Consider the following 26,653-nt stretch of genomic DNA (forward strand, 5'->3'; position numbering starts at 1 on the left):
TAATTGGCAGGGAAATAAATTTAGCTGTGCATAACAATTCGTGGAAGAGGAAATCAACACTGTCCACTTGTAATCTTTTAACTTGTCCAGAAGTTAAAACTAGTTAACTTGTCCAGAAATAGATTGTTGAGGAGTCATAGTATTTGCATTAAAATTTGCAGTATTGGAGTAAAAAATAAGCAGGTACATGAATTAGAAAGGTCTGGGAAAAGCATCACTTAAAGTCCTAAATATCGATCAATATACTACAAACAGTGGTCAGGCCAGATGTCTTTACCTGGACTTCCAGAAGTGATAGCCTGTACTTTAAGGAAAACTTTAAGTTGAGCTTATGTACTGTCTGTTAAATAAGGAGAGAGATGGAACCGGTGATACTCGAAGAAACGAGAAAGATTCTTACTAGACTTTTGGGGGTTTTGATGTGTTAAAATGTGTTCACGTAAGAAAGATGAGACTCCAAATTGCCTTCTTGGTTCTTTGAAAATGCATTTCTTACAGAGTGGTTCTTCAGAAGAGGACAACTTCTTAAATTCTGATTTCATATAATACAGTTATAAACGCTCCTGGCTTCTTTCCTTCCTTCAAAATACAACTGAACAGTCAGTCGGGGTGAACTTTTGCCACCAATTGCACAAACTACTCAGCTATTGTAAAATTTCTTAAAATAATTAGGTACATTTTTGTTCCTGTGTAGGAGTAACTACTGGTGCAGTCTGAGCACCAGTAGTAGGAATTGTGACGAAGTGACACTTGCTGCTCATGCAAATAATACAGTGGAATAGTTAAACACATAGCTGTTCCTGGCATTTCTTTTTAAAGATTTTGTGGACTTAGATTCCCCCCCGCCTCCCCCAATGATGTTGCTATGAACTTGGTTTTAAAATTCAATTTATATAGGAAACAGGAGTTAAGCTTCAAGAAATTATGATAAAAGTGAAATTGCGTGGCTGTTAGGGTATAAACATTAGGACAGTTGCCAGAAGAATAGTCTTCAAGACTTGGTCTCCTTTACAGAAGATTTTGACAACAAAAATGCAAGCTTAATAAGCACAGCCTTCTTTCCCCTCAATACTGCATGATATCTCTGTCTTGGAGACCATTGCCACACACTGTGTGTGTACCTGCCCGTAAGAACTAGATCGAAGCTTGCATGTTACTTTAAAGGCCATGAAACTATCAAGAGATTAAAAATATTTTTGGTAATATTCATGTCCTTGCTGGATTCACAGTGGCAACCCAAAGATGGAATGATGTATTACTAAGCAAGCGGTCCTGAGCACTTTTTTCACGTAGGTTAAAAAAAAGAAGACATAAGTGGCATAAATATTGAGAATCTTAAGAGATGAAAAAGTAAAGGAAAAAATTAAAGATTACATCTCTTCCAGACTTTTCCGTTAGAAAAGTCCAAAGAAGTTTATGGAACAAAAGCATTACATAGCCTCAGCTCCAGAATAATCAAAAATGAAACTAGCGTGTCTGAACTACAGTATCGAGGATGAAAAGTTTGACAGTCTTTAAAAGATTGTGGTTTGGGACTAAGTAGTTTTTTAAAGTGAGTCAGTGCAAGTGGAAGATATTACTTAAGAGCTAAAACAACACTGAATGGGCAGAGTAGCCAAGGTTTACTTAGATGACACTGGAGATAAATTAGTAAAGAAAAATATTAAATTCTGTGTGGAAAAAGAGAAGGGAATGGGGTATAGCTAAAATGATGTGTAAGAAAGTAGAAAGGCAACCATTTGGCTTTTCTCTGTGTAAATAGTTGACTCGATGTCTATCCTAGTTTGCAGTTACGTTGCAACAGCTTAAAGTATTTAGAACATTGGCAGAAATTCCTTGTTACTCTGCTTGTGGTCTCATCTTCTGCTTGTGGTCTTCTCAGAGGCCATGTACTACGTCAGAAGATTTCTGGAAGGAAGTTAATGCACCTTCACTGCTTACTACTCTGGAAATGGAAAATCGTAAAAGCACATCTACACTGGTGGGGTTTTCCGGCTGCATCTACTGGCATGCAGGTGCTCACCCTGGTGTTGCACTGGAGCATCCAAATGTTTGGTTGTTATTTTCAAGTATGAGTAAAGGAAAAGGTTGGAAGCCAACAGAATGGAGCCTGAGGTATAGATGAAGATTTGAGATTGCCAGCCTACTACAAGCTTGTTCTGAATGTCCTGGTACTTGATTTTCTGTTTTCAAATCAACACACCTGTCTAGATGGGCTGTAAATGAGGAAGGAAAAGGAATTCTCTACTTAAACGTGTGGAAATAAATCTTAGGGCAAAAGGATTATGGATGTAGTGCTTATTGAACAAAGATGGCATGTGGATAATCTTACTCTTAAATTCAAGTAAAGAGGAGCGTACAAAACTGAAAAGTTGTGTTTAAAATGATAAGCTCAAAAGCAGAATGTTCTATCAGATACTGCATCTGATATAAAAGCTTGTTGGGATGATCTTCACTTGATATGCCTACCTTGAAAAAACTGAGGAGCAGGACGTAAAGGTGCAACATGTGGTATTTACAACTGTGAGTGTAATGATTGAAATACTTTTCATATTTTAATGGCAGCAGTTTTGGTATCAGCTTTAAGCATATGCAAGAAAGTGAGAAAAGCTAGAACCCATAGAGCTTGGGCTGCTGCTGATCACGCTGGGGCATGCAGTAGCGGGACGTATGTCCTAGTTTGGAATGGTCGTGTGGAGGATATGAGCTTCCAGGAGCCTACGAGAGGTTTGGGAATGCATAGAAGCATGTCCCTTAAAAGGTGTGTCATGTGGGCTGGCAGTCTGTTGAGAGCTTGTTTTCTAAAATCACGATCCAGAAACTGGATTTAAGAATTTCTGAAAGGTATCACGGCAAAAATGTTAGGAAAAGATGGGCTAAAAATACTAAACAAAAGCGAAAGTGTGTTCTTTGATACACAAATATTGAGATAAGGGGAAAGGGCTTATTCAGCATACTATACGTAAATTAGCAAAAAGTTGGATAAGAGAGGGTGACAAAAATGCAGAATGAGGGGAAGAGAAGAAGGAAGAACTCCATCCTGACTGTACTAGAGAAAGCTGAATTTATAATGCTTGGAGACTTGGAAATGTCTGTAGGAAAAGGCATGGTGTTCTGTTTTTAGATTCTTGTTCTCTATGCTTTACATATACATGAGATGTTAAAGCTCTTTAGTCGTGCTCTAAATCAGCTGGATTTTAAAAATTCACTCTTAACTGTTCCAGGATTTGTCTTCCCTGAGGACAACTATTTGATTTAAAGGACAGTTTAAAAATCTGAACGTGTATAAACTGTCACGTGTCTAATATTCCAATTTATCCAAAATGTTTTCTTTCAGGGCTATTCAATGTGTATTAAAGAAAAACAATCTGCTTCCAAGCAAGCTTTAGGTGGATTTTTAGTCTTATTTAATAGCAGGTGTTATGATCTTAGTCAGTTTGAAACTTCAGAATAGTTAGTTGATGCTGTTTAGCAAACCGATAACTTAAATGGGCAATATTCTGAAACAGAATTCTGCAGGCTTCTCGGTTTATTTCTTAATAATGACAATTTTTGGCTTTTTTTTAAGCCATGCACCACACAGTTTAACTCCATTTCTAGAAACTTACATCTGAGGCCAGGTTTAGGATCTCTTCAAAGATTTCCAGTAGATTTCCCACTCACCCCCCCACGCCCCCCCAGCAAAATCTAGACTTTCCTTTTTCAATTTAAATTTTAACTGTAGTATATGGAAAGCCTGGGGATACATACAGACAAATTTTGAAATGTGCTAAGTCAGCGTCAGACATTAAGGAAAAGTTGCATAGTGAAATTAGAAGCACGTCGATTTATCTGGATAAAGTTTTTATCACACCTTGGAAGGCTGAGAGATGTATTTCTCTTCCCTTTCTACTCTCTTTACATCCTTTCTGAGCAAGTAAGCGTCAGGAAGCATCCTGCCCTCTGGAGATGAGCCTTTCACTATAATGTGTAGCAAATCTGAGCACGGGACTTGTTAATATTCTCTGCAGATTTAGAGACAATCTCCCTCTTCTCTGCTTCTGAGTAACTTGAGCTACTCCAAATATTCTAGAGCCTGGTTACGGTAATTGCTTGTCGCATGTCTTCATGGCCTTTTCCTACGGCAAAAATCTGACTTTCATTGACCTTTTAATTAGATCTGGAGCTCCAGGGAAGTTCTGAAACAGGGTGAGTAGTGTCTGAGAACATGTCCTCCTGCCCGCTGCCATTTAAAAGGAAGTGGAGTGAAGAGAAAGATGTGCCACACCTGCACTTAAAGTAGCTATTGCTATCTGAACTCTTGAAATTGAAAAACAGGGTATTTATATGCATAGTGTTGCAGCCTTGAGCCATCAAAAAAAAAAAAAAATCAAGTGCGATTCTGTAGCACTGTAAGCTGATCTAATGCCCCATCCACTTAGTCTTATATTTCCTAGTTTATGGTGTTGATCTGGCTGACCTGAAGTATCAGGAAAAAGGCAGTTGTCATCTGGCTCTGCTCCCTTACCCACCTTTCTGTGCAGCTGCCTGGGTGTTAGCACTAAGGCAGGCCACCTCCGCAGCAACTAGACTGCTGTGAAGGCCGTTGCATGGGCACTTATCTCGTCTTGGTCTGGGCGACTTAAGATGACAGCCTCTGAAAAAGAGCTGCGCTCCTTTACCCTCTTTGCTTGCACTGGTGTAGCAGCCGCTCCTGACCCTTCAGCGATGATGATTCAATTTGTTAAACTACAGGGTGATAGTTGCATTATGTGTCTTGGTAGGTTGGGTTTCTGCTGGTTTAGTGAGCAGAATCAGGTCAGTGAGGTGAGACCAGCTGAATTTGTTATAGCCGATACAAAGAAGAGAGCAGATCTATGAGCCTGCCCTCTGGTCGCAGAGTGATCCACTTCAGTTGTGTCATTGAACTACATCTTTACTTCACTCTAAATTTATAAGCAGCAAAAAGGGATACCGCAATAGGTGGATTTCCCTCCTGTCACTGTAAATGCATTTATGTAGGGTGCTTTGTCAAGAAGAGCTTATTAATAGAAACCTCTAACCCTTGAAATAAAGGAGGTGGCATGTGGTAAGCATGCAATGTAAAGTATGAATTGTTCTGTTACATAATGAATGTATTAAGTTTTTAGTAAATTGAGAGAACATCTTGCATATATCTGGAGAAAACAAAAGATGTGCATTTACTGTAAATAATTGATAAAACAGTTATGCTGCTTGTCTTACTAAGTTTTACTTTTAAGATGAAATAAAGCATGCAGTCAGAAAAGTAGAACTTTGCTCATATGTTGATGATGTAAGTGGTGGCTTCTTAATTAATGTAAGTGTATGTAAGCTTATATCAGCACAGTGCGGTCATCAGATTGGAATTGTTTTATTTCTCAGCAGGGTGTGCAAGAGGTGCTGGGTCTGATGAAATTTAGATTCATTCATGGGTTGTTATTGAAATTTGGGTGAGCTCAAATTGGAGATTTTTTTAATCTCTAGTTTGAAACTATCTGAAAAATAAGTGATAATATCAAAGAGTTTTTCTGAGTAGTCATAATTCTCAAACTATTCTACAAAAAATATTAACTCTGCTTTTTAGATTATTCATGCAGTAAAATAAGTGGATTTTAGCAATATTTACAACTTTGTTATGGAATGAAAGAAATTGAATCATTGAAATTTTACTGTTTGGAACTCGTGATTCATGTAGAAGCCTGAAACAATTTTTCCATTACTGTTGTGCTTCAATATGCAATTCCCATTTGCTGTGGCTTAAATGGTCTCTCCAACACCTGCAAAATCTGGCCCTGGACCAGGAGTACAGAAAAATTCAGGTACAAATAAAGCTCTGTTAAACAGAGATTGTATTCTGTGGTGTTTGTTGCCACCCATTTCTTACAATGTTTTGACATGTATCTTGGAAGATCCTGTCCTAATGTGCTGTAGGTTGGCTAGAAACAGACTCTTGCGTAGCACTCCCATGCTCACTGCAGCCCAAAGCAGATCCACATCAATTCCAAAAAAGGCCAATTTGCCCTTCTCCAGCCTCGTCCTGCTGCCTGCCTTGGGCTGGGGCTCCAACGTCACAGCTGTGTGTGAGTCACATTTGGTGAATGGTTTGGTGGGAGGGGATGGGATAGACAAGTTAGCTTTTGCCTGGAAATGTTTCCTGTTTTGACATACCACGTGAATGCTAGGGATCTAGACAATAGAGTGGAGCATGGTGGGAAGGAACACGGAGGAACTCTTTCGGCAGCAGAATGGATTTCCTGGATTAAAGTGGTCGTGTAGCTCGCCATTCAGTGGTCTCAAATGTCTGGGATGTCAGAGAATCCCAGGGAAAATCTGTAATTCAAAGAGCCTGTATATGACTTGACATGCATGTATCTTCTGGGCTGAGTATGATTGTCTTGAAGAAAATAAAAGGACTGAAGATGAAGCTTAAGAAGGCATTGGATATCAACAGTTATTCAAGAGCAGAAAAGATTCTTTATTGTGGAATAGTAATCTTTTCTTTGCATTTTTTTAGCAAGGCTTAAGAAGAACGAAAGTACCATCTCTGAAAACCTTATGAAATTCAAGTAGAAGCAAGATCTGGTATTTCAGTCTCTTCAGAAAGTGACAACTTGCAGACATTATTGGGCTTCTGCACAATGGTTTAGTCAGTGAAGTCTCTAAGGCTGAAGAGGCTGATAGACCACCAGGGAATCCATGGTTGGAGCGTAGTCTGCTGCAAGAGCTGGGAACCTTAGGGAAAGGTTGGAGAGGCAATGGCAGCTTTCCCTCTCCCAAACAAATGTGACAAGTTGGAAAGAGGTATGAAAAACTGGACTACAGACTGCAGTCAGGAACACACTTTCTAGGAGCTTTCTTAATTCTCCCGTGAGAGTTCAGCTAGAACTTAATTTCAAGCTGCTGAGTGTTTTTGGAAATGCCCTGGTTAGTACTCATAAAGGTACAGGTTTTCTTGTTCAGAATGTGTCATCCTGCTTAAAAAAGTCTGTCTGTGTCCTGATAGCTGTATGCTAAAATGTTATGTATTGTGAAGCTGCACCAAGCTTGTGTGGATGGTAAGTCACTTCTGGGTTTCCCAAACTAAATGCTATTCACAGTCACATTTTTCTTCGGTCTTAGTACTAACGGTTAGATCTTCCAAGGTCAACTTCAGTATTAAAAAAAAAAAAAAAAAAGACAAACTCTGCCTGAATTGGTTCTGGAGACCAAGTTGTACTTTCCTAAATTATGGATCATTCTATGACAGTAACACAACACAAAGATGTTAAATTGGGCAGTGAGCTTTCTCCTCTGTTAGATCTCAGATATAAGCTTCCTCTCCCTTGTACTTGCATCCATCGAAGCATTAGCAGATGCCATTACCTTTAGGTCTGATTGGTGTGTGGTTTTTATTTTACCTGACCGTTATTTTTTGATAGGTGAAGTACTGTCTTTTATATATATATGAGTACAGCAAATAGTCATTTGGTGTTTTTCTTGGATATGTGAGCCAATGCTTACTTCCTCTCGCCTGCTAGAACACACTTGCTGTCTACTTCTCAAAGAGAAGCACGGTGGCTTTGACAGGAGTTAAAATGGCAATGCATTTTGTCACTTGGACTACTCGGAACCATCTGCGTGTTCCTCAGTGCTTGTCTGTACAAATCTTGAGTATTATCTTTGGTGTCCTTTCATTGTAAGCATGAAAAGCAGTCAATGGGCTAGTCAGGCAGATAGCCAGCTATTAAATGTTTGTGGTAACATTCATCAACGATCTGGCAAATGGTAGCATATTGCTGCGGATTGAGTCCTTCTATGTGGTACTTGCTTTTGGGGTTTGCCACACAAAAAGAGTAACAGTGAACACAGATGATGTTTCAAGGTAAATGCCTTGCTCTTCTGCTGGCAAATTTAGTGATGCTAATAGGATCAGCACCAGAACTGCTCAATGTTTTTCTTCAAAACATTTCCCAATGCCGTTACCCTTTAGCATGGTGATAAATTTTTCATGCAGTTATTGCAAACTAGTATACAAATTCTAAATGCCAGGATCAGTTCTTCTGTAACTGATAAAGCCGCTCGTGGAGCAAAATGCAGAAGCTATGAGCACTCAGTCGTGGTTTATGCCTAAAAGTAATGACGGTTTTAACCTTTTAAACCTTTGAGGATTTCGCATGTAATTATCTAATCCAAATCTTGTCCAAACTCATAGTTCTGTTAAGTGCCAGCAAGGTATCTGATTGAAAGTGGTCAGGCACTCTATTTTATGTATGTCAGAAGGCTTTCATAAAACGAAGCAAAATCCATAATCATGGCTGCAAATGGATATCTTTGTGTGCTACTTCTTCAGAAAAGTTTGAGGTTTTTTTTAAAACACTTGTATACCAGATTAAGTATCACAATATAATATTTAATTTAATAATAGAGTTATCACTTACTGTCCTGAAAAATGCTGGCAATCAGCCTCAAGAAGATTCGGACTTTCTTGGTGTTGTATTAGTCTGTCTGCATATGTCTGTTTCTACTGGCATTTCAATTCAGATAATCTGTTAGAAGATAACATCTTAAAATTAGGAAGTACTGACTAGCCAGGCACTATGAAACTGGATGGCCTTGCTCAAGGGATAAAGGGGACTCTGACAGGGTGTGAACCAGTGTCCGGCATCAGGAGGCTGTTCCGCAAGGGCTGTAAGCACTTTGCAAGAGGTAACCAGGTTTTTAACCCAGTGGAGCTTGTGTCATTGTAATGATAACCGAAGTCTTGCGCCACTGAATTTATTTGTCTAATGGATGTTGATGAATGGTGAAGAATCAGATCACTGAGCAAGAGGCAGAGAGAGTAAGTGAAGTGTGTGTGTGTATGTTATAAAACAGGAGGGAGGGCATGGCCGAAGTCAAAGGCCCAGCAGAAAATGTGTCAGAGAACACAGAATGTGTCACCTTTTGCTTGTAAACCGCAGAACTTGGTGAAGTTTGGCTTCCTGTAGAATTGGGATCTACCTCCTTTACTAGGCTCAGCAGAATAACCCCGTGCCCTTCCCACCGTACTGCCTTCCCTTTTCTGTTGAATGCTTCCTTTCTTCCCTCCTCTGGGTCACCATCGCTCTACCGTCCCTCCGTGCCTAGGGACAGCAAGGTATGTCCGCTTTGCGCCTTAGCGTGCGCTGGTTGCCCAGCTAAGCAGGTGGCCGCTATATTCCTGCGGCAGCCTTTCCCTTAGTGGAGATGATACTGTGAGTGTCTTTCCTATTCACGGCCGGTTTTGTTATAAAACTTGTAGCAACTTGGTATCTTTGGACAACTTCAGTGAAATTTGGCAAAGGGGGTATTAAGGGTCTTCACTGGGATCAAAAGGTACCGAATGGGAGGAATGGACTCAGACTGGCGAACCGCGTGATCACACATACCTTATTTCCTTAGGAAACCAGGCTGAAGCAAGCATTCACAGGGGTGGGCAGTGAGAGGAAACAGGCCAGCACAGGAAAAGGGAGGCAAGGATCTATAATTGGAAAAACTAAGACTGGAGTCACAAAGGATGGAAGAATTAACAAAAATTTACATTTCTAAAATATAGGGAAAATTTCACAATCGGGTAGCAAGAGGATTGTACTTCTTTAAAACTCAAGTGTGGGTTGTAACAGGTATTTATCACCCTAGTAAGCAGGTTGGGGCTACCTGGGTGTGGGTATCTCCCAAGACATGTATGCAAGCACTAACTTGTTAAACCTGTCAGCCTACTGTTTTAGTAGCAATATCACAGGAATGCTGTTTCTTTGAAAAGGGTGCACAAAGGGCAAAGAAGTTACTTGATTTCTAGAATGTAAGTCAAGAGGGGTGGTTGAGGGAAATGGTAAAACTTGCTGCTCTTTCATGTTCTTCCTCCAAAGAAAACATCTTAAATAAAATATTGGATCTGCCTGGTGGGAGTATGGCTCCACAGACAATTATCTGCGTCATTTTGTTGTTTCCCTGACATTAATATTTTGCAATTCGCATAGTTTCCTACCACAACGTTTTGTAAAGGGGATGAGTAGCTAAAGGGAGCGTGGTGGCAGATGAATTTCTGTATGACCAGACAGTTTGGACATACCTTCTGGGTAGATCTACCTGAATGTTATCATTGTGTTATATAATCGCTTAAACCCCAAATCACTTACAAGATCAGGTCTGAACTGTGAAACTATCTGATGCAGGGCAGTCCAGTATATGAATAGGTTGTCCAGAGAGGCCATGGAGTCGCCATCCGTGAAAGTTTTTGAGACCTGTCCAGGCAAAACCCTGAGTAACCTGGTCTGAAATCAGTATTGACTGTGACTTGAGCAGGAGGTTGGACTAGAGACCTCCTGAGGTCCCTATCAACCTGAATTGTTGAAAGGCACCTGTAAGTCTGTGTATTATTTTCGTGCAGTTGTCACATTTATTTAAAACTTGAAGCCGCCAATGATACAGAACATCAGATGTTCTTGAACATTTGGCAGCTTCGACTCGGTGTGTGTCACTCGACTTGTGACTCTGAATTGCTGGAAACTTGCACTGCCTAACAAAATATGCGGGAGTCCTCAAATTAGAGCCATTGGGTAACTCCACCGCTGAAGCAGTAGTTACCATAAACCCAGCAGACAGTCTTTTGTCCACTGTAATGTAAAGGTGCTAGTTTTTGTGATTCCAGATAGTAAATTGTTGACATAAATCGAATGGTTCAGAATCTGAACAGAAAGTAAAAATCCAAAACATACCTCAACACTTCTCATTTTTAACCACATTCTAGCTTGGGAAAAGTTCACCATTTTTTGAGGGTGATGTTGACAATATTACCATCCTTCCCTGACCTGCTTTCAGAAATGAGAGAAAGTTTGACATATGCTTTTGACCTTCACAGGGGCCGGCATGCGCCCGTTCCTGGGGTAGCAGCGCAGGGTGCCCAATCTGCCATGTCAGATCATCTCCGCTGGCGTTTCCTGCAGCTTTTAGTCGTTCTGCACGTCTTCAAATATCTTTTATCAGGTGGCATTATACAAATTGACTGCAGTGTAGATGCACCAGCTCACAAACCTAAATCACAAACCTGTTTACCTATGACTGCGCTTCAAATTATGTTTTCAAATTATTCAAATTGATGTTTTCTTTTTGTGCAAATGAAAATCCTAGTCCCATCTATCAGGGGAAGAGGAGGATCTGACCGGAATAGAATTTGTTTGTGGGTGGAGAATTATGTCTTTCATACATACTCTAGTTTTCGATGAAGAAATAAATGTTGGCATTTCACTTCCCGTTATGAATATTGATCAAAACATTGACTGTTACTGTTTTGTATTATATTCTTGAGAACATACATTTCTTGGCTTCTTAAAATTACTTGGGTTTTTCTTTCTTGTGTGGCCTTATGGAGAACACCCTTCTTCCAAACAAGTGTAAGTACAATAATGCAAAATCAGCTTGAGAGAAAAGGCAGTGATGCATACAAATATATTGCACGTAGAATGCCTATCCCAAATTCTGATTACAGCCTCACAGTCATGAATAAACAAACTCTTGCAATTATTCTCAGCTAATGTTACCCTGACAACAGTATATATAACAAAATTCAGTAATCACTGCCAACAAAACCCCCAGTACAACTTCTGTTTGCCAGGATGAAATACTTTCATTAAGTATGAAATCAACTCCAAATCATAAATCCTGCTTTTAGTATTAGGATCAAAACTAATCAGTAAAGTATAATTATTCATTCCAGTCTATGGAGAGAAGTTTGCTTTGAGTTCCTTATTTATAAAATAGTGATATGTAAAAGGAGAAGCTGGAGCTCTTTACCAGTTACGTAGTAGTGGGTATATCACTTGGCATCATTCTGGCAAGCACGGCAATATAACAGCTCTCTGATACTTTTTGGTGCAAGTTTCTGCTCACTCAATTTTGCCAGTTCTGTGCATGCTACTGGTCTGGACATTAGAGGGTTGAGGAACAGCAACCTCCTGGGGGGGAGCAGGAAAGCAAATTGGAAATATTTTTTGATTTAACTTACAAAGAGGTAAAAATTGTGCAATCCAGTACTTAAAAGCGGCAGGTCACATTCTGGTGTAAACAGGGTTCTACTCCAAAAAATGCCAGTAAAGTAAATATTCGTTTAAATGAATTACTGGTGTGTTGCCTCCTCTGAGCTCTGATCTGCTGCATTCAAATGTTCATGGTTGGTGCTTAGCTTTCCAAGAGACAGACCTCTGAAGTTGTGGTGTTTCTGAACACCAACACCTGCTAAATACTAAAAGCCAACATAAGTTAAGTGCACAAATAGCTTGTAAAAATAGTAACTTCCTTTTAGGAGGGAATACTTTTTTTCATTTACATATATTAAACTAATGCATTTTAATATGTAGTACTTCAGTTGACCAACTGAGATAGAAAAAGTAGGACCAACCTAGGACCCTTGCAGTTTTTGAATTGCAGTGGTGGTAAAGAGAATGAGGTCTGCTAATCCTTCATTCTTGAAGGGGACAATTCCTAGAAAGATAGCATTAATGCCCTTCTCTGCAGACACTGTTTCTTCTGTTTACTCAAATTTAAGTACGTGCTCTGCTTGATACATAATATTTATTACCTTTTAAAATATAAAACTAATTTAATTCACTTGCTTTAATACAACTTAATGCATTTCTAAACTGAATCCCAGTTTTAGCGAGTGAAGTTTGATACACTTCAAAGCAAGGAAAACTGTAGACAAAATAATGAAATATTTCATTACCAATTGACAAAACAAGAAAAATGTAAGAAATAAGGCGGTTTTTTAAGTGTACAAGACAGCTTAAACTTCTGTAGATTTGTGTCTTCCCGCTTTGAAAGTTGCTTGTCATCAATTCACAGCAGCAGGGTTTTTTTATAAATACTTAAACCAATTATTTTGCTATTCTGTTTACTGACTAGAATTATTACTAAAATTGGTTATTTCTTTTAAAAAAAAAAAAAAAGGAAATTATTCTTGGGTTAGTATCCCCCAGAAGTAAAATTACTGGATTTCATTTCCTCTCCCCTTGAATTTTAATAACAGAAGCTGGTGTTCTGCAAAATTAGTCTAATGACCTGCATTCTGTGGTAGCGATCCATAACTTGATAATGGAACTTTCACGTTTATTTCTTATCTGTAGTTGCATTTCCTCAATCTGTTCTGATTTGATGGGAAGGGAAGGAGGCAAGAGAACCTTGCAAAAGAATTGATACATATCACAGCCATTGGCAGTGGTATTTACTTATATAGATGTCTCATTGGACTGGTATAGGTCTCTAACTGGTTTGAGTTGGTGTTGCTGGGTGAGTTTGTTAGAAACAATTTGGGGTTTTGGGTTGATAGTCTCAATGGCGCTGTGGTGGGGGAGATCGTGGTAGGCGTTTCTGCCCTGCTGAAATGGGGAATATAGCAGAAAAACTCATACAGTCTCGTTCTTAAATTTCATACTTCGGATAGACAAGAAACATCCAGTGAAAGGGGTATTACTTGTGGAGAAAACCTTTTCAATAACACCTCTCCTAAGTACAAAGAAGCAGCATGGCTATTCTTCAGTACAGCTATTTCTTCATTTTATTAGCTGTTATATGAATTTTTGCTGAAAGGTTTTCCGCCTTTCTTGGTTAGACTTTATACTGAAGTCTGTAATCTCCGGTTCAGACTTCTGTATCTTCTGTGTGTTCGCGTGGTTTGGTTTGTTTGTGTTAGCATCTGAAATACATCGTCAAGGCAGTGACCCCTCTTGTAGGAATTGTGTTTGGCTAATAACTCATTAGCTTAATCATAACGTAAGGTGAGGTAAAACGGGAGTCTGGGCTGAATTACAAGTAGTAGTTCTGTGATGTTTTATTCAGTTGCATATGGGAAAAAGACGTGTTTAAAAACACCAGTCTTTTTAGTCTGACAATGTTCGTGGTGAGGTGAAGAAGAGCAATCTTTTTTGTGCTTAGTTGGAGGTGTAAGCTGCTGCTTCGTAGACACCATACTTGCTCTTATGCAGTTTAGCTGGCACCACTGTTCTTCCTTATTGATTTGGTCTTCATAATCAGAGTAGTGAATTGTAACAAATGTTGTATCTAAACAGTAATCCTCATCCTGTGATATGCTAGAAATAAATAAAATATTCTGAATGGGAACTGGAGAGGAGAAAATTGATGGGATCTGCAGGTACAGTGGAATTTATCAACCAGATATTTTGAGAAATGTCTTGAATCCAGTGGGACCACCAGAACAAAGTAAATGTAGGTTAGTTAATTGCTGGACGTCTTTTAGGCTTCAGCCCTTCAATAATTGGTCTAATTGAGATCTGGTCAATGTGGCTTAACAGAAAAGATAGTTCAAAGTAAAAATCCTAAATTAGCCACAGATCTTGCAGAAAATGGTTTCATTTCTATTGAGTAGAGACAGCTATCTCTTGAGAGTGGGTTGTTAAAGCTTTAGCTGAAATAATAAAAAGTAAAGCTGAACTCTGCTTAAGAAGAGAATTATTCTAGTGGCTGAAGGATAGGACATATTTTCTCTAGGGTTTACCAGTAATGAATCAGCTCTCTTCCTTTCACATGGTCCTTCACTGATTCACAAAACCCTGAAGAAAGGGGGGAGGGGGGAAATCCTTCTGAAAGACTCCTTTGCCCTTTCCTCACTGGCAGCAAGGCAGAACTTTTTTAAGTTCTGATTGAACTTTTTTAAAAATTCTAAGTGTTAATTAAGTAGTGTAATTAATATTTTTTCCTTCTATAGTTCTAACAGTAGCTGAAAAACTACTTTGCACTGGGTATGCAACAAGTACTTTTGACTTCTGATTTATGGATTATTTTGGCTTACAATATTTCTCTTAATAATTGAGTTTTCTTTTTTTTTTTCCTTAAACAGCAAGACCATTTACAAAATTGGTAAAGGAAATGCAGCTCCATCGAGATGACTTTGAAATTATAAAAGTGATTGGAAGAGGTGCATTTGGTGAGGTAAGAGATTTTTAGTCTCAGTTGTAGTAATGTAACTTTCATCGTTTGTGCATCTTATTTCGTGCTACAGTTAACCTGTACTTGTCCTAAAGACAAAAGATTCACACAGATGTGTTAAAATACTTCCAAATGTGGGATGTAGCTAGGTGCTAGTGAAAGGTCCCTTTGAAGCAGGGTATTTAGTGTCCAGTTCTGCCATTTCTGTGACTGGCTCATTCTGACTTCAGTGTAGCAAAACAAGTGTCTCTTCAATGTGTGTATGAACAGGGTGGTCCCACCTAGCAGCTGCACAGCTGAATTTGGGATCTCTGCTCCCACTTGCCATATGTACTCTTCTGTGCTGCTATAATTTAACACAGAACTGGGCTGCTTCTATGGTAGGAACGCGGAGGCTGCTCCACCCATCTGCCTGTCTCTGTAGCAATCTGGTAATGCAGAAAGACGCATTTGGTTGCTTCAAAGGCTGTTCCCTGTCATCTTTGAAGATCAAAGGCTGCCGGATCTGTTTTTTTGGACAGCAAGTTGAATCATGCTGGGATGATAGGAACGCCTTGTGTTTTGAGGACTCGCCAGTCCCAGGACCCTGGACTGAAGCTTTACTACTTAATATGCTTGATGAAGTCTCATCAGTCACGGAAGTCTGATAGGGCTTGCCACTGGCAAAAGCATTCATGAGCGTGTCCCCTCCAGTAGGCACCTGAGACCTCTGGAGAACCTCAAAGACAGCCCTTTCAGCGTTTAAGTACATATAACTAAAGCCATAGCTGTCTGCAAAAGAGGTTATTAACTAGAGAATTTCGAGAAGTGAAAAGCCCCTTAGATTTCTTTTCAGGAAGCTTCTTTTAAGTAGTGCCACAGTAAAGTCAAACATAGTGACAGCCGTTAGTGGCTCACTTCAGCCCATTAGCACTTGGTTACAACTTCTGCTGCCTTGGCTAAGGCTAGGCTTCCTCATCTGTCTCCCATTTTCTCCACAGAGAGGTGTGCCCTGTAGGGCTTTCCTTCCAGGCATGGTGTGCCCTGGACACATCGAACTCTTTCACATAGGGTTTGATTGTGGGACAGAGGTATCACAGGCAGACCAGAAACTAAGCTAGAAAAATGCCAGGACCCTACTCGACCTAGGTTTGGAAAGCAATGAGGTTTCTATGTGCATATGCACGTGGTAGTGGGTGAGGTAATAGCTTCATATCCACATAATTTTAAGCCACTTCAGAGACTGCTTTTGAGGAAAGTGGACACCTAAGACAGAAATTAGTGTTTCAAGAACATCTCTTCATCCGTACTATCATCTAACGGTGTGATGAGGTAACATGTAGTTCACGTGTAATCATCGTGAGCGTAGCTGCTGAAGGAACTTGAGCATTTTAACTAAAATGTCCAGATAATAGTAACATCTTGACCTGTAAGACATAAGTTCACTTTCTAGAGGATGTTGAACTTGATGAGTTGCAACATTTGTTACAAAAAAGGAAGTGTTATCTTAGGGTAGTGGAAATACTGCATGAAAATCAGTTGGTTGTTTCACTTGAATGTTTGTTTTCAGCTGGCCTGTATTATTTGAACATAATTTAGAGAGAAATGTTTTTAGAGAGAAAAGTTGCTGCAAAGAGTTTGGCAGGAAAAAGCAGAAATGGGAAAAAAATTTGATAAGTCTAAGGAAGGGCAGAAAGATACAAATTAAGTCCAGAAAAGAGGTCTGAGGGGAGAGGTTTATGAGTAGATATAAAAGGCCTAGAGAATCAAGACAGTAGTAGGTTACTGTCCACCTCTCCGGTAGGGTTTTGATTCAAAGCAGTAGCACAGTTTTGAAGAGAGTGCCCCCCTTAGTGCAGAATGATTTTGCTGTGCGTGAGCTGGATTTCTTTTGGAGGAAACTAAACCAGAACCTCTGTTCCAGGTGTGCACCAAATGTGCTTCTGGCCCCAAGGAGTACATAAGAATCAATCACTGGGTTTGACTCTCCTAACAGCTTCAAAGCATGTTTGGTCCAGGAGACCAGGCTAGATACAGTCTGAAGCAAAATTCCTGAACTGCATACAGTATAGATGGAAAGGCTCAGCACAGGCTACCTTCATCTGTTGTTCTGGTCTTGCTGTACCAAATTACTTGCTATAGTGGGTGTGACCACTGATATCTAAAGAATTTTAGATTAGTGTTTTGGCAGTTTGTCTTTTGGTGGGATTAGAAGTGGTTTCTGGATGTTTTCAGAACTAGACTTGTGAATGCTATAGCTATCAAAAATGGTTTCGGGTCAAGGGAGCCCTTTATAGCGACTTGCAGATGGAGTCAGTGTTGGGAATGCCTTCATACAGTATAATTTAAGGAAGAGCAAGCATAAGACTTAACTAAAGCAATTCGTACATCCCATCCCCCCTAGTGGAAATGAAATTCCACAGAAGTGAAATGAGAAAGTATCTTAATTTCATCCTTCTGTTAGAGCTGCGAGTGCTTACAAAGTCAGTGGTGTTAGTTATCTTTCAATATCACGTGTCCTGATTATTAATTATAAAAGTTTTAGTTGATTGTTAATTATAAACATAATTATAAATTATAAAAGTTTTAGTTTGTAGTTATAGCAGCTTCAAACTTTTTGATCAGTTTAAATTATGCAGGAATCATTGATTTTAAGTTCATTATACTTTGATCCCACTTGCCAGAGAATATTTCATGCTTTTTGCTTATGAATGAATCCTTTGACCCTTGTGTATACTACACTGCTGTAACTGCCAAATATTATAGGCATTATAAAATAGTAATTATATAAAGGTTGACATTCCATAATAAGAAAATAAAATCTAGTTTCTTGAGAGGGTGTTGTGGCATCTGACTTGTATAAAGCAACACTTCAGAAGACTGAATGGGGGAGCTGTAAGTAATTTTCCATGGTACGTTCATACATACATAGGAACTATGTTAGAAATTAGTTGATGGGATTCTAGTGATTATAAGGTTATTCACTAGTTCCTGTTTAAAAAAGCAACCCAAACACAACTATCTGCTAGAAATAAATTTTAAAAATAAAAATATTTGTTAGAATGCATCAAGAAATTAATCACAATTAAACTAAACATATTCCTATTAAAAGTAAGTAGTTTAAATTAAACGCTGAACAGCTAAACAAGCCAGACTTCAAAAAGGATGAAAACTACATTCCATTCTTCTCAGTTTAGGTATTTTGGACTTTTTGGAGAATGCCAGGGACTTTAGTCTTACCAAAGAACTTTTGCATAAATCAATAGCTTTGAAGAAAGATAGCTTAAACAAAATAAAGGCATGATATTAGTTATTAGTCAGGATCAGTGGTCAATTTTTGCCCTACAACATGTAAGCCAAGGAAAAATGGTCTTTGACCGGAAAGAGGACTGAGACCACATGTGAGCTTCTTCCTGTGAACACAACTGCAAAATCAGTATCTAATTTAAGGCCGATTGATATAATCACCAGTACATATCTGTACTGGCATGTCAGTGCCTTTTTCTATCTTTCTCCTTTTCAAACCGGCAGAACTTAACCTGGTTCTTTACACTTTTTCCAGCAATATGAGAACAAAACGCAACTGGTAATCCAAAACCACCTGAGTGAAAGTTCTTATAGCACGGGAGATCTGAGAAAGCAAGAGAAAAAATGTTTCTTAAAGTTCTCATTATTATGCTGGGACAGAAATAGCATAGCTCAGAACCTAGAGATTTCTTCTCTAGCCACCTGCCAAAACACGCAGTTCTTCTTTTCTCATAAACTAAGCCAGCTACTTTGCATGCAAGGTAAACTGAATGTCTGAATATCCTTTACAGCAACATTTAAGGCTCTGACTCCTGGAGTCACTGGCTTGAGAACATAATTTAATTTTTTCAGGAGTTTCATAGTTATGAAGAAAAGTTTGAAATGTTCTTTGAGTGCATGACAGTTAGAATAGCATATAAATTGAAATGCTAGCTGTGAGAAGGATAAACTACTCGTGGCTCTTCCCCGTCTTCTAGGGTGTGTTTGCCCGGGGGTATACCCAGCTGGGTGGGACATTTTTGTGAGTGCCCCAATGTTACTTTCAGTCTTTCTTTTTTGCGGGTCATATAGGCAGATAGCTCATGTGCAGAGGGGCAACCTTCGTGAGGAGTAAAACTAATAATAATTAAAAAGCCCCCTGAAATAAAATCAGAACTAAAATGTTTTTTCTGTAATCTTAATTCTGGTTTCTATTAATAAAATTCATGTAGAAGTCTGTCTTTGTAGACAAGAATGAGTATGTTGCATAGGGTAAAGTTTTTTGTTAACTAGTGAAAATACACATTCTTTAGGAGAAGATTTAAAGAATATGAGCACAGAATGGAAAACTCCTCCAGCTTTTAGACCTTTAAAAAACCACACCAAAATAAAAAACCCAAATCCACCTGTCGCTTGAAGTTTGCATGTGCCTGACTACTCCTTCTGTCTAGAAACACTGTGGACCACTATTTGAAAGGAAATAGTGTCCTGAGAAGCTGTGTCTGGTGGGATTGTGCCTACCTGAGAAACTTATGCCAGCCTAAGAAGTGCCTTCTGTGTGCCTGGTGTTTGCCCCTGCACGTCGAGGGAACTGGGAGTACTAGTGCTACAGAGTGGTGAGAGGGATAGGAGGAGGATCCTGTGTACAGGGACTGTCTGGCTCTAAATACTTGCGCTTGCTCCTTTGCAAGCTTCATCTGACCTCTTAGTAATGTACTTATAAGTCTTTAAGATCACTTTTTCTCATTTTGTGTAAAGGACTGTTTAGGCACCATTTAGTGCTGTAGATTAACGCATTTCAATGAAGAGCAGTTGTTGAAGGAAGAACCGTGTCAAGATGTACCTTGTTTGAGAATTTGGAGTGTATAATGTGGCTGACACCTCCTGGAAATTTGGCAGCATGGGACTGAAACAATTGTTTTCCTTCCCTTGTTTGTTAGCAAGGATTTCTTGAATGAGCAACGCTTACTGTGGTTGCAGCGGAAGGGTGGAACTGCTTGGTCTTGCTTAGCACAAAAATAACTACAACTCTTAATGTGCCCCACCTTAGTATTATTGCTCTGGATGGATTAGAAATACCTTTTCATATAAATGCTGTTGTGTACAGACTTGATCTGTGTAGTGTTTAGTAATAGGACATGTCACCTCGACTCAGGATGCTTAGTCAGAGTCTTAGCTGGAATCAACAGACATAAAAATCTGTCTCCAGAAGAAAATAAATAGTGGTTGTGAGAACAAGACTGATACCCTGTGTACCATGGGTTTCTGATAAGTTACGTGGTTCCTAATGACAGATACCTGCTAAGGGTGCAGTGAGACTCAGAGTGAATATGCAAAACCTAATGTTCCTGTGGACAGTTGTGCTTGGCAATGCGGCGCAGAGATGTTTGTGCCTTCTCCACCTTGTAATTGCAGCTGTAGGGTACCGAGTTTAACGTTTTTATGTACTTTTAGAAATTAACCTGGGGCACAGTGAGCCTACAGACTGCAATTAAGGCGCTCTCACCTATTCTGAAGCTCTGGTGATTGGTATTAGGTACTCAGCAGGGACTGTGCCTTCCTACATTGTAGATTAACAGAATTCCTAAGTATTGCACACAACGTGTATGACACTTTTCATCCAGCTATTCAAAGAGTCAAAGTGTTCAGAATACGATGCAGAAGAAATATTTAATTAGCTTTGCTTTTCCACAGTCTGCTCTTCACAAAAAAATATCAAAGCAGGCTATTTTCTGCTGTGGAAATGGACGAAGAAAGAAGCTGCTTTGTTTTCAAAATGCTTCAAAAGAGCTGGTTGCTATCTTAGTCCTCCCCAGCTCCGTGTCTGTTTGTATGGCAGCACCAAGTTACTATGGTGACAGGCAGGTTGCAAGGAGCTGGAGAGACACAGTTCATTGTAGTGCCGCTGCGAGACCAGCCATTTGTCTCTGCAATCCCCCCGATTGCTGAGGAAGACCTTAGGTGTTATTCGGGGCCTTTATTCTTCTTTTGCAGAACCTTTCTGGCTGGCACTTGTAAGTGATTTCTTATTTGCACGACATGACGATCCACACCGTGTGTCCAAAAAAATGATTTTGCTTTGGAAATGTGCACCGTGGCATATGAACCCTACCAAAAGACACTCTGGTCGCTCATTTTAAATGTAAAATAGGCATAAAAAAACTGACAGAGCAATCCAGACCAGTTTTTCTCAAAGATGCGGTTTTAAAACTGTTAACTAACGAGCTATGTATCAAAGACTTTTCATATCCAAGAGTATCGGGAGGATAAAGCAGTTCCTGCAGTGTTTTTTCAGTAGCTAGTATCCAAGGTATCAATAGCATGAGACAGAAATAGTATAGTAAAAGTGGCATATACAAGTTTTAACTGAGGGAAATGACTGTAATATTCAATTATGAATCTGGTAATAAGACATTATGGATAAATTGTTTACATCTGAAATGACATTTTGTCTCATCTCCCAGTTGAAAGGCTTGTCTAAAATCTCTGCTCAAATGTCTAAAGCCATTCCAAGTTCCTGCCAAAGGTTAATTCATGGTAATTTTACACGATTTTATCCATGTAATTTTATTGCCCATTAGCCTAAGCAGATCTTTTATGTTTTATCATCCTTATTACTGATGTCCTTCTTTCCAATTTTATTTGTAGGTAGCAATCATATCCACTTTTCTGCCCTTTTTTTTTTTTTTTTTTTTTTTGAACAAGCAAAGCCTTTTCTATTCCCACGGTAGCATGAGAGGCTCTTTAGTTCCTTGATCACCTCAATAGTCCTCCTTCATACCTGCTCCAGATAAAGTTTATTTCTCTGGGGTGCGGCTGTGTGTGGAGTTTCCAGTGAGTTTGTTTTTCTACAAGCCAGTAATGTTTACCCCTCCCGTGGTGTGTATCTGTCTATGAATTCCAGTGTTTGCCTTTTTCTTAACTACCTGTCATTATGAGCTGATTGCACGAGGATTATCACCTATGTCTTTTCAGCTGAGAACTTTTTGCATTTGAGTTTCACCTTATCCCTGAAAGTGCAGTCCGTGAGGATAAGTTTTACCTGAAAGTTTAACGTGCCATGAGCATGAATGGTGTGTTAGGTGGCTTTTTTATCTTTGCTTTGAAACGAATGCCGGCATGGTTTCCAAGAAGCTGAACATCAAAGAATTTACAAGCTTTCCAGTAGAAAGTCTTTTTGTTAACTATCTTAATTGTTTTCTGGAAATCCAGTCTTGCATTTAAATGATTTCTGCACTTTCTTACACCATGCTTATCTTTTACATAAAAGAAAATTTGTAACTTGATACTGCTTACTGATGTTGATCATGTCACTCAAAGGGCAGAGTACAGTGGTGGGAAGTTCTGTCGTGTTTGTAGAGGCTGATTTGGCTCAGGTTCCCACCCTGTAGATTTCATTGGGGCATGAGGAAAGGTGAAACTTGGCCTAGGCTGGCTTTGCATGTTGCAAACCTAAATGTCAGTATCAAGTGGTTTTTGAAGATGAAAATGCAGCAAAATACTTCCATAAAACAATTCAAGAAGCAAAATACTAGCTCTTGCCAAAGTCTAAAGGTGTTATTTTAGCTGCATTGGTTCCGTTTTTATTTTATTGCAATACAAGTGAAACAGAGCTTTGAGGCAAAAAGTACTGGAAGAAAAGGAATGGTAGAAGTAATACAAATCTGATAGGATGTTATGGCGTATAGTTACCAAGCTGGCTCTCACTTTTGCTTTAGTCCCAGTTCTCATACATTTTTTTGACATAAATATATCTTAAGTTGGTTGAAGTGTAGGCACTAGAATTCATTACGCTTTCTGAAGTCCTTGAGGAAACATACTTATCTCTATTGCAGTGTCCCTGTTGCCGTGAATCTTGAGCGTGACGAGTCACAATGACAGTAATCAAATCAGCTGGTGACTGCTTAGACCCATAGGAGCTTGCCTGGAAGGGGGGCTGCAGTGGCGGGGGAGCCCCTGCATCTGGAATTTTTCCTTATCAGTGTTTTAAGGCTTGGTAAAACAGAATCACCTAAGTCTCTCTGTGATTGTTGAGTATTCGGAACCCTCAATTCTCCATTCCAACCTAGCACAATGAAATGCAAGTTGGGTAAGTTTTAATTTTCTTAATTTGACACAGGTATCAAAGATAGTTGTTCTAGGTCAAAGGTGTGTGGATTAGTTAGCCCACATCCCATCCCTTTGGCTAGGTGGAGAGGTGTAGGAAAAGTCCAAGGCCAGAGCAGAGCTGAACCCTACCAGCTTCCAGCGGCTGAGGGTTCAGGGACTCCCTAACCACACCTGTAACTCAGTGGTCAGTAGTCTCAGACTTCTGCTGCGTGTGTTACTCAGTCATTAAGCATGTACTTAAATACTTTCTGAATACTTAGGCGGCCACAGCAGCCTCTGGGGCTGAGTTCAAAAACTGTTGTGTGACAATAATACTTCCTTAAGCTACCTTTTTATTTTATTTGATGCTTTTCAATTTCTGTGTTATGAGAAACAGCAAATAATTGTTCTCTGTTCATCTTCTCTGCCACATTCGTGGTTTTGTATGCCTGTCATAGCTGTTATCTCTTCCAGGCCTGGAATATTTTAGGTTATTAAATCTTCTTCTTCGGAAGAAGATTTTATACCTCTGCTTGTGCCTTTTTTTCCTTTCATTATTCTTAGTGTACTTTTTTTTTTTAACTTCTATTACAGTGTAAGTTGTAATAACCTCGGAAATGAAGAGTGAGCATCAAAATTAAATCCTGGTCTTTTACAGTCTGTGCATAATGTGAGCACTTGTTCAGCCAGTAGACTTTTAAACTTTGAAGATAGAAGCAATGCTTTTGTTCTTAAAGTAGGCATTTGCAGCAGTGTACAAATCTGTGTCCTTTGGAATACTTCTGAACACCGAGTATTTTTTCTTACATTAGTAGATGTGGTGGATTGGTATGTAGTATAGGAGCCATCATATTTAAAACCTGACATCTTGCATGGTTAGCACCATTGCAATATAAGAGGTTTCTGTTTGATCTTGCAAAGTGGTCAGTGTGGTTATTGTAATTGAATTTGAGGTATGCCAGAGAAAGAGGAATTAATACAAAAGTGAGAAAAAACAACTACACTGCAGCATCTCAGAAGCAGCCAAAGCATTATATGATGAATGTAAACTTAGAAATACTGCCACCTGATGAAGAAAGTAAAAGAAAGCTAACTCGAGTTAGTTCAGTGAGGAAACGCTGAGGTGTTTTATGGAACAAAGGGTGTAGGATTTTTTGCAGTATTGTAACAATATTCTTGCTTATAATAGTACTGAGTTTATCAAGGCATAATTTAGTTTGTGCTTCCCTGGTTCAGTTCAGCCATTAATGAGGTTTGGGTTTTGCATTTCTATTTGTTTGTTTTCTTAAAAAAAAAAAGAAGAAAATCTTAATGATTAGAATGGGTTGAGAGTCGGGTCTAGTCAGGCCAAAGTTCTGTTACTTCTGTGAGGCATCTTCTGCACCTTTCAGGCTTCTTTTCAGAGATAAAATTCTGGGGGAATTACCTATTTTGCTGTATGGGTACATGAATTTTTCTGCTGGCACAAGAAGCTGTCCCACTGTCCCCCTTAAAACTAAAGCAGCAGCGTGTTTACTGGTGCCATAACTTGATAACCACTTATTGTAAAATAAGTCAACTTTCCTTTTCTTCATCCCACTTTTTCTTCCACAGAAGACGATTCTCTTCCTCCAGAAAGTTTAAATTGGGCTTTTTTTAAGCAGTCCTTTCAGTTGAAAATAAATAGCACTAATATAGATAGCAACTGAGGGATTGCCAAATAGGCCCTACAGATTTGGATTCCTTTTTCTTTTCCCTTTTTTTTTTCTGTCCAGGCCTGCTCTCATTCGCCACTTTCTGTTCCAACGTTTGCACAGCTCCTCAGCTGTGCGTGTCCTCCGCGACGCCAGGCTCGCATCCCTCCTCAGCACTTGAGCACACTTCAAACCTCCGTCAGCCTGCAGTGCTTTCAGACAGTGATGGCCTTAGATAAAGTGCAGTAGATGCATATTGGGGTTCTGATTTGTGCACTATGTTTGTACTTAAATGGCTGAGCAGTTCTAGCCTTGTGGTGTAATGAAACCTGAATGTTGCTACTTCAGGGCTCGCAGAGCTACGCTTGCAGATTGCTTCTGCCTCAGAGCTTTTGTTCGTCTACAGCAGATGCTCAGTTCGGTGTGTCCCTTCGGTGGAGATGGGGGTATTTCCTGAGTCGTCATGTTCTGTATGGAACAGACTTTAAAATGTATAGCAGGGAATGTCAGCATCTTGCAGTTTCCCAAAGCTTTTAAGTGCAGTTTGACTTACAGTGTGCGTTCAGCTCTATCAGGCAAATTATTCAATTACGTGTATGCAGAGAAGTTGTTGCAATGGCTTTTAACTGCAAGGCCATGATGGGGGCAGGAACAAAGCTAAATGTGTTAGGCCATTACATAAGGTCAGTGTTGAACAGTTTGATATGTCCCAAAGAACCTCAAGTGTCTGCAGGAGGTGTTTGTAGGCCAGGAGGCACTGGTGTGTAATGTAGCTGTGGATGTTCTGCATAGCTTACAGAAGCTGCTTCTTTGTGCTGTGTCTTTCCCAGCTGCGTTTGGGGCCAGATTCCCATGTCTTTCCTGTGATGGGTACTTGCTAGTCCTTCTCTTAAGATACGTTTCCATTACATGACTCTGTGTGCAGGTGTGTACGAGGTGTTACTCATCCGTTATGTGACCTGGTGAGTGGAGCTTCACACACCAAGGGGTGGGAGGCTTAGGTATGCATCTGCAGAGTCAGGTGTCTAAATGTGAATACCCATTCTTGTGTTACTGGAGGAGCAGTCATCCCCCTGCCTCTCATCTGGAGCTTCTTTATTAGTAAGGTGCAGGGAGGTATTGTATTTCCCTCTTCCCTCCTCAGGACTTCTGACTTTGTATAGTGTTGCTCTGCTTGACGCATTATTCCAACCTTGTTTTATAGTTAGCGTCTTAGAGTTGCTGCAGCTCCTGAATCCCTTATAGATAAGAGTTTTTAAGCAACAGAAGAGGCGAGCTGATGTGATTCCTGTTACTTTTCCCACTGCTATTTGAGCTCTATTAAAAGCAATGAAAGCTGGTTGGTTTTCTACTTCTGAAATAGCGACAATCTGAGAAGCAGCAGAAATATTCAAGCAGTCCATGTATAGTCCTGTGAAAATGTTGCTGTCTTAGTCGTGATGCCTGCTTTTCTTTGCCAAGTGGAAGAATTTTGTGGAAATGATGGCTTTACTACAAGAAGAATTAGTTTTGGTCTTGGAGAATACAAGTCTTGGTGAAAATAAAGTCTTTGCATTCCTAAGCCTTGAAGTTTCTGTGTTCTGTTTTTTCTTCCACTGTACATCTATGTGCACAACTAGCGACTTCTTAATAGACCAGTCTGAGCAAGGCTAATATACAGGTTGCATAGTAAAATGCTTCAAGCAAAATGATGAATAAGTAAATGAATACTGTTTTTGCTTCTTTTTAAATATCTGCATACAGTACACAAAAGCATGTTAATTTGCAAATATCTTTCAAGCTTCTGAAACCTGAAATGTGAAAACAAAATTAGTCAAATGTAGTGTACTTCTATTGACAGCACCCTTCCTTGTTTTCACAGGCTGTCCTTTTAAATATTGCCTCGTTGGCTGAAGGCATGGTATACAAGCATCGCTTGTTCTTGGCGAACAATGCAGCTTTACTACGCATCTTCATATGAAAAGCTTCAT

General features: G+C 39.5%; 1 protein-coding gene across 19 annotated transcripts in view; it reads left to right on the plus strand.

The window, feature by feature from the left end:
* Nucleotides 1-26,653, plus strand: part of CDC42BPB (CDC42 binding protein kinase beta) — a 95,830-nt gene that overhangs the window by 14,415 nt on the left and 54,762 nt on the right. For all 19 annotated transcript variants that reach the window (XR_012673789.1, XR_012673790.1, XR_012673792.1 and 16 more), the window contains exon 2: nucleotides 14,849-14,940. Coding sequence is in view for 14 of the 19 variants with exons in the window: in XM_075151032.1 (XP_075007133.1) it covers nucleotides 14,849-14,940 (92 nt within the window). In the remaining 5 variants the exon portion in view is untranslated. The remainder of the gene's footprint in view (nucleotides 1-14,848; nucleotides 14,941-26,653) is intronic.

Source organism: Calonectris borealis, chromosome 5 (assembly GCF_964195595.1).
Source record: "Calonectris borealis chromosome 5, bCalBor7.hap1.2, whole genome shotgun sequence".
In the NCBI taxonomy this organism is placed as follows: domain Eukaryota; kingdom Metazoa; phylum Chordata; class Aves; order Procellariiformes; family Procellariidae; genus Calonectris; species Calonectris borealis.